The following is a 13785-nucleotide window of genomic DNA, read 5'->3' as shown; positions in this document are numbered from 1 at the left end:
CATAAACCTTAAGCATTTTGTATGGCAATGTCTACTGATTAGTAATAAGAGGAAAATAAGTGAAAAAGAATAAAAATAAATCTAGAAGAGAAAAACACTAGCATTGTAGTTGAGTTAAGGTGAGCATTGCTCCTACCAGGATATTTGAAATGGAGAAGGAACTGGTGTTCCCTCTCCTATTCTTGATCAGAACAGGCATTGTCAAAGAAGTAGTCTTTATTGAAACTTCTCTCATTTTTTTTATGAACTTTGACTGCATCGTCTAATAGTTTACAGAGGGAATGCTGGAAACTATTGTGAATGCTATCATTTTAATCCATAAACAGTAAAGACCATTAAAATTTCAATATATTTTGATTATTAGATGCTATTGAACCCTACATTTGAAGAACAGCCACTAAGAATTTGAAGGAGGGAACAGTTGTGATCTTTGCTAGTAGAACAAGAGCTCTTTTTGAGTTGGAGTCCCTGCCTTTTGACATGAATGTGTGTTAGAAAATAAAAAGAAATTGCGATCTTTTTTTTATGGCATAAATATAAGGATGAAGGAACAAGTTGAGAAAATTTAATGATAATAAATGATTATCTAATTTAAGAAAGTCTTATACATTTTTGTTTCAATCATATTGATATTAAATGTTTGAATTCTTTTTAACCAATTTTATTTTTAAAATATAATTTTTATTTATAATTATAATTTTCCATCATCTTAAAAAGTATATCACTAAATTGATTTATAATTTACAAATCTCATTATTGTTTATTTTTATATCATTTTTATTTCTTATATTATGTTTTGATTATTAAATTAGAATTAGATTATGCATATAATGTCACTTTTAACACTTGGTAAGTTTTTTTAATCTAATATCACATACATTTAATTTAAACTTTTATTTATTTGAAATATTTAATATTTTAATACAACACCAAAGACATTTATATTAAATAGAATTTATATCTCATAATTAATTTTTATAAATTTTAAAATCAATTATGTATATTTTTTCTTATTCTTTATCCAACAAATGTCAAAATAATTGATTAATTTTTTTAGATTTCAAAACTATATAAAATTTAATATTAGAGAACAAATCTAAATATTTAAAAATAGTAATATGTTTTTTTATTTAATTAATAACTAGAAGAAGCTAAATTAATTTGAAAAATATCAAAATCATAACTTAGTTTGGAAAATTTTAGCTATTTATTCTTCATTTAAGACTTTCTTTAAAATTTACTTAAAAACTATTCTTTTACTTGAGAAAATGATACAACCCTTAAGTGTATAAAATTTATAAAATTACTATTTAGTAAATAATTGTTTAGTAAATCTTTCATTTACTTTTTTAACACTCCTGATTCTATTCAGCACAGGATTGTTGGTATCCTACGGTTTCAGATAGGTTCACTTCCTTTGACTTATCTTGGCATTCCTATTGCTATTTCCAGGCAGCCACGTCTCTTCTGGCAAAATTTGATTACCAAGCTTCAGGATAAGGTAAATCATTGGACTCATAGATGGCTTTCTACTGTTGCCCGGGTTACTCTTCTTCAAGCTGTTATCCAAGCTCTTCCTACTTATAGAAGCATGGTTCATGCTGCACCTATTTACTTTCTCAAGGAGTTTGATGCTCTTTCTCGACAATTCCTTTGGAGTGGTAATTTGTGTAGTACTAAATGGAGCTTGGTTAATTGGGCAACTGTTTGTAGGCCTAAAAAAGAGGGTGGTCTTGGTCTTCGTTCTGCTCTATTGAGTAGACAAGCTTTGGCTGCTAAACTTTATTGGCGATGGTGCTTTGGACAGCATCAACTTTGGGCCCGTATTATCACTCATAAATATTTTCATGGTGCTGATCCTTGCTCTGTTTTTGCACTTCCTCTTGAAGGTTGTGGCTCAATGGTTTGGCATACTTTGAAGACAGGTGCGATGTTGGTGAAGAGGGGTCTGTTCTGGATATGTAAAGGAGGTTCTCAGGCTTTGTTTTGGTCTGATGCTTGGGATGCATTCCCTTCCATTTTATCCATATACCCTCATCTTCAGCCTCTTTGTGACTCTTTTCTTGCCGTTGGATGGGATAAAGTGGCTCATTACAAGACTCCTTATCAATTGGGACCTGTTGTTGGTTATAGATGGAAGCATTCCTCTGATTGGCCTCCTGGAGGTACAGACATGGATCGTCAGGAGCTTTCTCAAATTCTGGCCTCTAGAGAGTGTTCCTCTTTGCTTGGTCCAGATGTAATGGCTTGGGGCGGTACCTTGTATGGTAAATATCATGTCTCTGCTGGGTATCAGGAGATAACTAGACAATTATTTGGGGATGCTGAGGTCCCTTGGTGGAAGCAAGTCTGGAATAAAGTTTCTTGGTCCAAGTGCAATTTTTTCTTATGGCTAGTGGCTCACAACCGTTGTCTTACCTGGGATAATCTTTGTAAACGTGGATTTCAGGGCCCCTCTTATTGTTTTTTGTGTGGTAATGGAGAGGAGTCTGTCTCCCATCTGTTCTTCCATTGCTCCTATTCTACTCAGATATGGCACCTTTGGTGGAGCGCTTGGGGTTGCTCTTGTCGGCATGCTTCCTCTTTGCCTGAGTTCTAGGCTCACTTGGGTAGTGCTCCCTCCAAGTCTTCTTCTCTCCATGCTGCTTGGATTGCTGACCCATCTTTCATGCTTTGGCATATCTGGTTGGAGAGGAATCGTCGCATATTCCAAGATGTTCGGCTTGGTGTTTTGCATCTTTGGTGGAAAATATCACATTCTCTCCAGGAAACTATTCTTGTGAAGTGTGAGCTTGATGGGGGTATGGATCCGGTTGATCTTGCTATCTGTAATCGCCTCAATTTTCATTTGAAGGATGAGGTTGCGGCTCATAGGTTTCCTTCTATGTCCAGGCAGCTTCACCATCAGAGGAAGGGTCGGGTTAACCAGGATGGGCACTGGACTCCTCCTCCCTGTGGAGTTCTGAAAATTAACACTGACGGTTCTTCTCGTGGGAATCCTGGTCCGACTGGTATTGGCGGAGTGGCTCGTTGTAGTTCTGGGAATGTTAAATTTTTCTTCTCAATTCATAAGGGTGATTATACTAACAATCTCATGGAAGCTCAAGCTATTTTATATGCTGTGGAACAGTGTTGCTTGTGGGGATGGAGTAAGATTATTTGTGAGTCTGATTCCTAGGTGGTGGTGAACATGCTTTCTTCGCAAGAGCTTGAAGATGTTAGTTGGTAGCTGGCCACTGTTGTTAAGCAGATTCTTTTCTTCTCTTCCTCTTTTCAATTCATTAGGTTCAAGTATATTCCACGAGAATGGAATAGACCTGCTGATTGTTTAGCCAAATGGGCTTCTAGTCATGATCCGGGTTGGAATATTAGGGATAGGGGGCAACTGTCCTTTGAGATGGTGCAAGAATTTGATGATCTTGTTGCTCAGGATCGAGCTCCTTGTTGAACTCTCCTTGTTGTATTTCTTTCTGTCTTAATAAATTTTTACCCCTCTTTTTGCAAAAAAAATAAAATGATTTTTTAGTAGACATTTTAAAAATATTTATAGTTTATATTTTATGTAGTATATAATTAAATTTGTTGAAATCAAATCACTCTTTGGGATGAGCTTAAAAATAAATATGATATCCCTGATTCCCATAAAAGAACTTATAACATGATTGTGCAAGCTATTAATGGTCTTCCCACTATATGCCATGTTGATTCTCAAAGGCACCTTAATTGTAAATGGCCTGGTGGAGTTGTCACAAATCTACTTAAGGCCAATAATATATACAGAATCTTTGAATGTAATACTGATATTATTGATCATGTCAATGCTGTTTGGTACTCTTCTTATGATGCTGATGTTTGGAAAAAATACTTTGATATCTTGGGGAAGAATTCTATTGAGCCTAAAATTAGATGCTTCAGATGGTTAGTCATGTTGGACAAGCTGCCTATTAAGAGAGATTTATCTAATTCTGATTTTTGTAATTTATGCAGAGTTCCTGAAATTGGTAGACATATTCTTTTAGATTGTACTTTTGCTAAAGAAATATGGAGAATGTTTGGCATTGTTTATCCTATTGATGTTAATATTCTTTATATTATCACTAGTCATATTAATGGTCTTCCTAAAGATACCAATTTATTTTAGAATATATTATCATCTAACATTCTCTGGCAAGTCTAGAAGTGTAGGAACGAGGAAAGGTACCAAGGTAAGCCAAGGGATCTAATTGAATTTTTTTGAAAACTCACTTATTTTAAAATTTCTTTGCAGGTGTAGGCTACTATGCTGATCGAGCGGGACAAGATGAGAAGGTTCCTTCATGATGGGCTTGCTACTTTTTTCTACTATGAGTTGAAGCATGGATACCAATGGCGTAGAACCCTGGATGATCTGCAAGCTTTTGAGCAAGCTTGCATTAGGTTGAATAGAGAAATCAGTAAGAAAGTGAATGCTAGAAAAGAAGATTTATTCAGGCTGATGTAGATTCAATAATGTAAAAGCGTCCCTTAGGTTGGACTGCTTGGATGGTCAATTACTATGATGTTCTTAGTTAGTTAGTCCTTCTCCTCTTTTTGTTATGTTGTACTGCTGAGTTTGTTCTTCCTTAGTGAGGCTTGGCCTCCTTGTTGATTTTTGTGGTGGTACTTTGGTTGCTTTGTATTTTCTGAAACTCTTATATCTAATAGAAATTTTTTTTGTAGAAATTAATATTGAACATGTATCATTCTCATACTATATAATTACGATGAAAACAAATAGTCATTTAATTATTAAATCATTTTTCTACAAATATTCATTCTAAATTTATTTTCCAAATATCAAATAGAAATAACAATGTTTTTTTCGCAATGGAAACTACAATTGTTTGTGGACTGTGTGACCATGATGGACTTGCATGTAAAACTAGACGACATGCTTAGAAAGGTACATCAAAACTTAATTAAGCAAGCTAAATGACTGTCTTTATTACATCAAAGACGGACAATTTTACAATTGACTCACACAATTTTACAATTGGCGGGCTTCACTTGTGACATCATTTTGCCTCCTTTCTCAAAAGGAATCACCGACTCTCTTCCTCTTCCACACATTCGCTCCACTCCATCCACTGCGGAAAGATACGAAGCCCTCTTCTACTCTCACGCAATTCCCACTGTTTACGCTCCTTCCACTTTCTTTCTTCCGAATGCTTTCCTCTCAATTCCACATTGGTCCACAAATCAAAGGATTCAGCGGTTCTTCCACTAATTCGATCTATTCTTTATTTGATTCCCTGCTTTCCCCTGTGTTACCCACAACTCTGTTTTTGTCCTCGCTGGAAACCCTATTTTTCTACCCTGCTTTCATTGATTTTCTCTGCGTTTAATTGAATCTAATTCCATGGCATCAACGTCTACTACTTCTGCTCCAACAGAGAGGGACCTTGAAAACTCTTCTTCTTCGTCTTCTCCATCGTCTTCTGAGAGCTTGTTTCCATGCTGCTTAGATTGGGTTTCTTCCTTTGTTTCACGGCGCTCAATGGATTCGAATTCCATTGCATCTACTTCAGGTACAGCAAGCTCTATACCAGAGAATGAAGGTGCTTTCCATGAAATCTCACAATATTCATGCACACCCCCAACACCCATCCAAAAGCCCTCTTTTGATGTTTTTATCAATCATCGCGGCCCAGATGTAAAAAAGACAATAGCCAGAAGAATTTATGATATTCTCGTGAGCATGAAAGTAGCAGCTTTTTTAGATTCAGAGGAACTGGAAGTTGGCGATTTCTTGCCTACAACTATAGAAGCAGCAATCCGCGGTGCCACTCTGCATATAGCAATTTTCTCAGAGAGGTATGCAGAATCGGCTTGGTGTTTAGAAGAGCTCTCATTGATGCTTAAAAGTGGCGCCAAAATTGTTCCCATTTTCTACTATGTAGAGCCTTCTGATCTCAGATATATAGCTCAGGGGAAAGGAAAGTACGCGGCTGCCTTTAACAAGCACGAAAAGAAGTGTAGATATAAGCCAGAAAAGCTTCACCAATGGAAAAGGGCACTCTCTGACGTCTCATTATACAGTGGCCAAATTATTGAAAATAACGAGTAAATACCCACACATTTGGCCTCCCTGTCTTTAAGAAATATGAATTTTGTTTTTTTACTGTGAAACTTAACTCTGGCATAGACATCTGTGCAAAGTTTGATTTTTTTGAATGTTTTTCCTTGTTGTTCAGTGACGAGCTGAGGCTGTTCAAGAGTATTGTGAATATTGTGTTAAAAGAAATAAGCAATGTGCCCCTAATAGTTGCAAAGCATTCAGTAGGTCTACAAGAAACAGTGGAAGATTTTGAGAATACACTCCAACTTAGTCAAAGTGATCAGGGTATACAAATTGTGGGTATCTGGGCCATGGGTGGTTCGGGCAAGACCACTCTTGCCAAAGAACTATACAACAGAAGATCCTCCTCCGTGGAGAGGTCTTGCTTTATTTTTGATATTAGAGAAGCAAAAGGTGCATTGCAGAACAAGCAGGGTCAACTCCTCAAAAGTTTTGGTGTGAATGATCCAGTTGATAATATAGAGCAAGGTAAGGCTATTCTTGCGAGGCATTTGAGATCTTTTAGGGTGTGCATTGTGATGGATGACGTGGATGATGTGGATCAACTGGATGCACTTGTGCCTGTAAAAGACAATCTTGTAAGGGGTACTCTTATCATTGTCACAACAAGAGAATGTGAAGTTCTTACATCTTGGGGTATATATTCTATATATAAAATGAAAGGACTTGATCTATTTTATGGAAAACAACTTTTTTGTTGGCATGCATTCTTGCATCCCTCTCCCGACCATGGATTTGAGAAGCTTGTTAAAAAGTTTGTAGAGGCCTGTCAAGGATTGCCCCTGTCTCTCAAGGTATTTGGAGGACAACTATATGGAAAGTCCAACAAAGAATATTGGGAGTCTTTGCTTCATAAGATTTCAAGAATTTTGCACAAAAATATCAGAGAGAAACTCAAAGTAAGTTATGATGCTCTTGATGATGAAGAAAAAGAGGCATTCCTTGACACAGCGTGTTTCTTTATTGGAGAAGAGAAAAGTTTGGCAATTGAAGTCTGGGATGGATTAGGGTGGAGTAGTCTATACACTTGGGAAAGACTTTTAAATAAGTGTTTGATTGAGATTGGTGATAATAATTGCATAAGGATGCATGACCACTTAAGAGATTTAGGAAGGGAAATTGCAAATCAACATTCAACTTCCCGAATTTGGTCATCCCAACAAATTATTGATTTTAACAAACAAACAAAGGTGAGTTTAATATTTTCTTTTAGTTTATTGCATAAGAATGCATGACTGCTTAAGAGATTTAGTAAAGGAAGTTGCAAATCAACATTCAACCTCTTGAATTTGGCTATTCTAACAAATTATTGATTATAGCATAACAGAGGTGAATTTAATATTTTCTTTTAGTTTAGAGCTAACAATGGAAAAGAAACACCTTATGTTTATTTAATGTGTTAAACAGTTGTTTAAAAGACTAGTGTTGTTTGTCCATTTTTCTATCTAATTGATTTAACAATATAATTTATTTAAACTTCAAACTATCATTTCTGGTGATAGTTTGTAAAGATGTATAATTGATGTTAGTTTTTGTTGTGTATTCAATGGCTCTCATGACTGGTCTTTGCCATCTTGATGTGTTAAATGATTAATCTTTATTTTTGTAAGGAACCTAAATCATTTCCAAAACTCTACTTAAAAAAGAACTCATTATCTGTTTGAGTAGCTAATGAATTTGTTTTTATGTAAATAAGATTCTGAACTTCTTATTTTTATTTTCAGAAAACAAGTAGCATTCGAGGAATTAAACTTGCATCAACTGAAAGAAAGAGGCGGTTTTCATATGTATGTATGTTATGCTCGCTATTTCTCTACATACATACACTAATTATAATTGTCTGTACATATTTTTCTATATTTTATAGGGTTTGCTAAATTTCATAGTTTTGGTATTCAACACTTGTGCTCATTCGAATACATTATATTATAAGAAAAAAATGTTAATTAATTAGTGAGTTTGCTACGAATTGTGGTTGCCGATGGCAGGAAGAGCACTTAAGCGATGAAAATTCATTTCCCAAACACTCTTTAGTTGGGCTAAAATTTTTAGTGACTGAAGGAAATTATTTTAGTCAAGCAATCGATGAGGCATCGAGTGAGTTACTCTGGCTTCGCTGGTCTGATATTCAACAGAGAAATCTTCCAACACAACTTTCTTTCAGAAATTTGAGAGTTTTACAACTATCTGAATCACGAATTGGTAATCATCTCTTAGAAGAGCTATGGGAGGCTGGGAACGATGTGAGTAGTGTTTAATTTTAGCTGTATTAAATATATATTTCAAGTTCTTTTTATTACAATTAATTGTAGAATGTTGTATGCCCCTCTCATCTCATTGGAAATGTGGTGCAGGCTCCCGTGAAGTTGAGAGAGTTGGTCATTGATTGTTGCTACAACTTCCGAAGATTCCCAAGCTCTATAGGGTGTCTGAACGAGTTGAGAAAGATGGTAATACAAGAGAGCCCGAATTTAGATAGTCTGCCAGAAGAGTTTTGTCGTTTGCAATTATTAGAGCACCTCCAATTATCTAATTGTGCAATGTTATCATCACTACCGAGCAGGTTCGGTGATTTGACAAATCTGCAGCATCTAGATTTGTCCTGGTGCGACAACTTAGAGAGATTACCTTTTTCTTTTAAGAACTTGATTTTCTTGAAATATCTCAGTTTTGAATGTTGTAGAAAGCTGATGCTTCGGTCAGAAGATTTTCAAAACATTAGAAAGCTGGAGTATTTGAGTCTTTCTGGCTGCAGACAATTAGAGGAGCTGCCTGAAAATATCACAAATCAGGCGTCCTTGACAGAGCTCTATATAGATGGTGTGAACAGGTTGAAGGAGGTACCAATTAAAATAGATCAACTAAGCAGACTGCAAGAGGTTCAGATAGGGAGTAATGAGTTGATTAGTTTGCCGAACTCTCTCGGAAACTTGTCTTCCTTAACAAAGCTTTCAATAGGGGGTTGTCACAAACTGAAATCTTTACCGAACTCTCTTGGAAACTCGTCTTCCTTGAGAAAGCTTTCAATAGAGAATTGTCACAAACTGGAATCTTTGCCGACCTCTCTTGGAAACTTGTCTTCCTTAACAAAGCTTTCAATTTGGCTGTGTCACAAACTGAAGTCTTTACCGAACTCTCTTGGAAACTTGCCTTACTTAACAAATCTTTCAATAGACAGTTGTCGCAAACTGGAATCTTTGCCGACCTCTCTCGGAAAATTGTACTCCTTGACAGATGTTAAAATTGTGGGCTGTCCAATCAGCCAACTTGATTTTGGAGCAGCATCTTTATCTGCTGCATTGACCAACCTGATGCAACTGCGACTTGAACAAACAGCAGTGTGCAGGGTTTCATTTTCTCAAGACCGTTATACCCGTCTTCAGAGGTTATATCTCTCTTGTAATTTTGATTTAAGAGAGATCACAGCACTGCCAGTAAACCTTGAATTTCTGGATATAAGGAGGTGTCGAGAGCTGGAGGAGGTTCCAAGCTTCACACGATTAACTTCTCTCAGAGATTTTAGTGTAGCAGATTGTGACCGAATTGGGAAAATAGAAGGCTTAGGACATTGCACAAGACTGGAAACATTGATTTTATGGACTGATAGTGAGAGGTTGGAGGCGCCGGGCATAGAGAGCTTGGAGAATTTGAGGACACTGAAACTGAAAGCAAAGAGGATATCAGTTATTGGAAGTTGGATTCAAAACATACAGGTAATAAAATATTAGTTTCTAGGAACACAAACGATTCAATTTATCTTCAGCAGGAATATTTGTGCACTGATAATGTTAATACTGTGCAGAAATGGCCAGGTGAAGTTACGGTGATATGTACGCGAGCGGTCCCTGAGGCGTCCTCAGTTGTGGAGCGCTTTGAACTTGCGTTGTCTGGCAATCTGTCACTGGATGTTTCTTTTTCCAACAATTCCTTCGAAATTGGGCTGTCTGAGAATTTCTCGGTGGCTGATTCATTCTCTAACAATTCCTCCGATGATATTTTGGCCGAATCGAAATTGGTGGTGCAGAACCAATCATCCAGTGGCAATGCCATCATGCTCTGTTTTGTTGTAAATAGGCCAAGTTTGGGTCTCTTTTTACAGAAGCGTGTCAAAACGGGCTCTTTTGCTCGTAAAGAGTATATAGGGGGGCTTGGAGAGGGTAGATGGGCAGTGATAGTTGTGTTACCACAGCGTTCCAGGTGGCTCACGGGTCATGGTGATGAATTCTGCATCAAGGCTCTAAATGGCTCACCGCCAACAGGACTGGAGAGAGGGTTGGCTGTGAGAGGAGCAGAGCAAAGACTAGGGATGGAGGCATTATTGCCACTTTTACAAACCATTTCTATCTAATTTGTGAACTTATTAAGTAAACAAGAGTCATGTATTGTCATAGTAAATTATAACGAGTTTATGATATAATACAATTTAATTATTGAATTTAACAATTCAAATTCAAATTGATATTAATAAATAACACTCAAAAATATATTTAATATGAATTTATGTAAATAAAATAGATGTTAATATTTTTTAAAATTGTATATGTTTATCAAATTAGTTGATTGTGAACAAACTTAATATTTACTTTCTTCCTTCCTTCTCTATTTTAAATTAAAATCTATATTTTAGTATTGACTTAAATGATTACATAACTCTCTCTTTCTCTCTCTAGTAGCATCAGAGCGGTGAATAAAATTTAAAGTTAAGACTATTCATTCTTCTAATATTACCTAGAATCTATAATATAATTAGAGAAAAAAGAGTATAATTTTAATTTTTAATTATCTATTGAATTAAAAAATTAGTTTAGAAAGCATTTATATAAAGTAAGAATTTCCGTTAACATTATTATATATTAAGATTAAGAAGTAATTTTGAATTAAGTATTCATACATTTTGCATGATCAAAAAAATACTAAGTATATAATTTGTTGCAAGTTAGGGTTTAAATTCATTACTTTAATTTTCTTTTATATGGTTTAGTTAATTTTAGTTAGGGTTTGATTTATTTTGTTAATGGAGTTAGGCTTCAATTTGAATTTAAAATTTAATGATATGGGTTAATTTTATTTAGTGTCATTGGACAGTTTTCTTAAAAGTAAGTCTTCAACTTAATTTAGTATTTAATATTAGTGTATCATTTGGTGGACAATAATGTTTAATTTAATTTTATGTCAAGGTTGAGTTTCATCTAGGGTTATTGTTAGAAATCAGTTTGGTTAAATTTTGTTGAGTGCTAGGTTTAGAGTTAAGCTCTTCATATAAAGTGTTTCATTAGATTTATGGCTAGGGTATAATTCCTAATTTTGTTGAATTATATTCAAAGTACTAATTTGGTTCAAGTTAGAGTTTAAAATTAGGTTTATGTTCTAGAATTCTTTTATTTATTTTGAGGGTTAAGTTGACGTTCATTTTTAAATCTTATAATTTTAGTTAAGATTTTATTTATTTTGTTAGTATGGGTTGATTTGGTTTAGGTTACTAGTTCAGTTTGAATCCATTTGGGATAGACTTAGCAGATAGTTATAATATGATTTGATTTGGGTTTGTGTTATAGGTTGTTTAGGATTATGGTTAGGTTTCAATATAGTTTATCTTTCAGTCATTTTTAATGTTCAATTAACATTTGAGTCAAATTCATAATAGTATACTTCTAATGAGGGGATTCAATTTGATCAAGTGTCAATTTTAAGGTTCAATTTGGTTCAATTTGATGGTTAGGATTATCCTTAGGTTACCATTGATTTTCATTTTATATTAGTAATGGATACAATTAATGTTTAATTTTATTAACATTCAAATTTCTATTTGGTATAGAACTACATTTTATTTAAAATATTTTTTTAATTTGATAGTTAGGTTTGGAGCTCTAATTAGATGGCAGGCTAAATAGTAAATTCTCAATAGTAAATTGTCAATAGGGTTGAATCTCTATGTAAGTTCTCAATAGTAAATGTTCAATTTTGTGTTTTTTTTAATTTTTTGAAAGGGATAAAAATTTATTCAGTCAAATCCAAGTTGCATAGCAAAGGCCAAAGGCCCAAAGCAACACTACATACTCTTGTCTTCCAGTAACAACTGATCAATGATCTCACAATACTCAGAAGGTAACTCATCCCTACCACTAATATCCTATCCACCCACATTCTTTGAAGCCCGCTTTGCCAAACAATCTGCTACTTTGTTCCATTCACGAGGGATATGGCCAAAGGAGATAGAGTCCAAGAGACTACAGAGACCAAGAATTTGCCTAGCCAAAGAGGCTAGTTCCCAACTAACATCCTCAAAATCCTAGTTGTTCAACATATCCACAACAATCTGAGAATTAGACTCACAGATGATCTTCCTCCACCCTAAAGAGCATTTGTGCTCAACATCAGTCTTAATAGCAAGGGCCTCCATTAGATTATTAGAATGTTGACCCTTGTAAATAAAGAAGAGAAAAACAACATCACCCTTATTATGTCAACCTATAGCCCCAATACTAGCGTGACCAGGGTTCCCCTAAGAAGAACCATCTGTGTTAATCTTCAAGATCCCAACCCGGGGAGGAGTCCACCTCCCATCTCGACAAACCTGTTGCTTAACATGGCGAGGTCTTTTTCCAAGAGTACATTCCCGACTATTATCCTCTAGGTTCAGATTCCTCACAATAACTCAATCACTAGGATCTATAGAGATAGACATATCACACTTAGCAAAAATAGTCTCTTGGAGCCTATTAAGAATCAACTTCCACAGCTGAAATCTTCCTAATTTGGAATCACAAAAAAATCTACAGTTCCTTTCTAACAAGAGATTCCAGAGACTAAAAACTAGTCCAATCGTCCAAGTAACCTACAAGAAAGAAGTCTTTGCGGGAGATCTGCCCAAACTTTCCCAAAAATCAATTAGAGAGGTAGCATGAATACAACCATGACACCAAGCCTCCCACCATCTATGCCATATCTCTCTCAAAAAAGGGCAGAGAAAAAACAATTGGGAGGCACACTCCTCATTGTGCGAACAAAGGAAGCAAATAGAAGGTCCCTGGAAACCTTGTTTGTGAAGATTTGCCCAAGTGAGGAATTTCTTTTGAACCAACAACCATAATAAAAAATTACATTTGGGCCAAGAAAAGTTGCTCCAAACCTTCTTCCTCCAGTGCACCTCTATCAGACCATGTAAATTCCTGTCAAGTATAGCATAGCCTTGAGCCACAGTAAATTTACCTTTTGGGATAGGACTCCAAGCCAAGTTGTCCCTCCCAATAAGGGAGCTACAAAACCTATTCTCCAAAACTTTAGAAAGAAGAGCCTAATCCTCAATAGAGCCACTAATACGCCACTCCTGAGGATCCTTCCAGCAAGTCACCCCCACCTGACCCAAACACTTGATAATCTTAAATTGATCCACCTTAAACCATCCATCATTGGTAAAAGTATGGAAAAGGAGTAGAAGTTGGGGAAAGCTTGATAGAATGGGAGTGTGGCCATACCAAGAGTCCTGCCAAAATAGAGCATCCAAACCTTTGTTAAAAATCTAGAAGAGACCAACCTTAACAAGTTGGGCTCCCTTCTTAAGAGTATCCCAAATACAAGAACCTTTACCCACCAAAGGAAGCCATGACACATCAAAGCAATCAACACTAGGAAAATACTTATGGGTAAGAATCTTGGCCCAATCTTGGTCTTGACTATTGCACCATCGC

General features: G+C 35.6%; 1 protein-coding gene across 2 annotated transcripts; it reads left to right on the top strand.

The window, feature by feature from the left end:
• The first annotated feature begins 5090 nt into the window (after positions 1-5090).
• LOC149579625 (uncharacterized) lies at positions 5091-10540 on the top strand. 2 transcript variants are annotated; one of them, XM_089786179.1, is made up of 6 exons: positions 5091-6081; positions 6213-7287; positions 7822-7884; positions 8086-8340; positions 8452-9810; positions 9900-10540. In XM_089786179.1, the coding sequence occupies exons 1-6, from the start codon at positions 5378-5380 to the stop codon at positions 10443-10445; spliced, it is 4002 nt and encodes a 1333-aa protein (XP_089642305.1). In that variant the 5' UTR covers positions 5091-5377; the 3' UTR covers positions 10446-10540. The 2 variants fall into 2 exon arrangements, with proteins under 2 accessions (XP_089642305.1, XP_089642310.1); XM_089786184.1 differs by lacking the exon at positions 7822-7884.
• The last annotated feature ends 3245 nt before the right edge of the window (positions 10541-13785 follow it).

The sequence above is a fragment of the Cupressus sempervirens genome, chromosome 1 (assembly GCF_028749045.1).
Source record: "Cupressus sempervirens isolate cs-2001-9-10 chromosome 1, ASM2874904v1, whole genome shotgun sequence".
Classification (NCBI taxonomy): domain Eukaryota; kingdom Viridiplantae; phylum Streptophyta; class Pinopsida; order Cupressales; family Cupressaceae; genus Cupressus; species Cupressus sempervirens.
This window is presented reverse-complemented; position numbering and strand designations above follow the sequence as displayed.

What these genes read in the sequence shown, in the direction of transcription:
- LOC149579625 (XM_089786179.1), top strand. Translation starts at nt 5,378, where the DNA reads ATGGCATCAACGTCTACTACTTCTGCTCCAACAGAGAGGGACCTTGAA. An exon ending in ATTTTAACAAACAAACAAAG is followed by an intron (nt 7,288 to 7,821) that starts GTGAGTTTAATA and finishes TTTTATTTTCAG; the next exon opens with AAAACAAGTAGCATTCGAGG. An exon ending in TATGGGAGGCTGGGAACGAT is followed by an intron (nt 8,341 to 8,451) that starts GTGAGTAGTGTT and finishes AATGTGGTGCAG; the next exon opens with GCTCCCGTGAAGTTGAGAGA.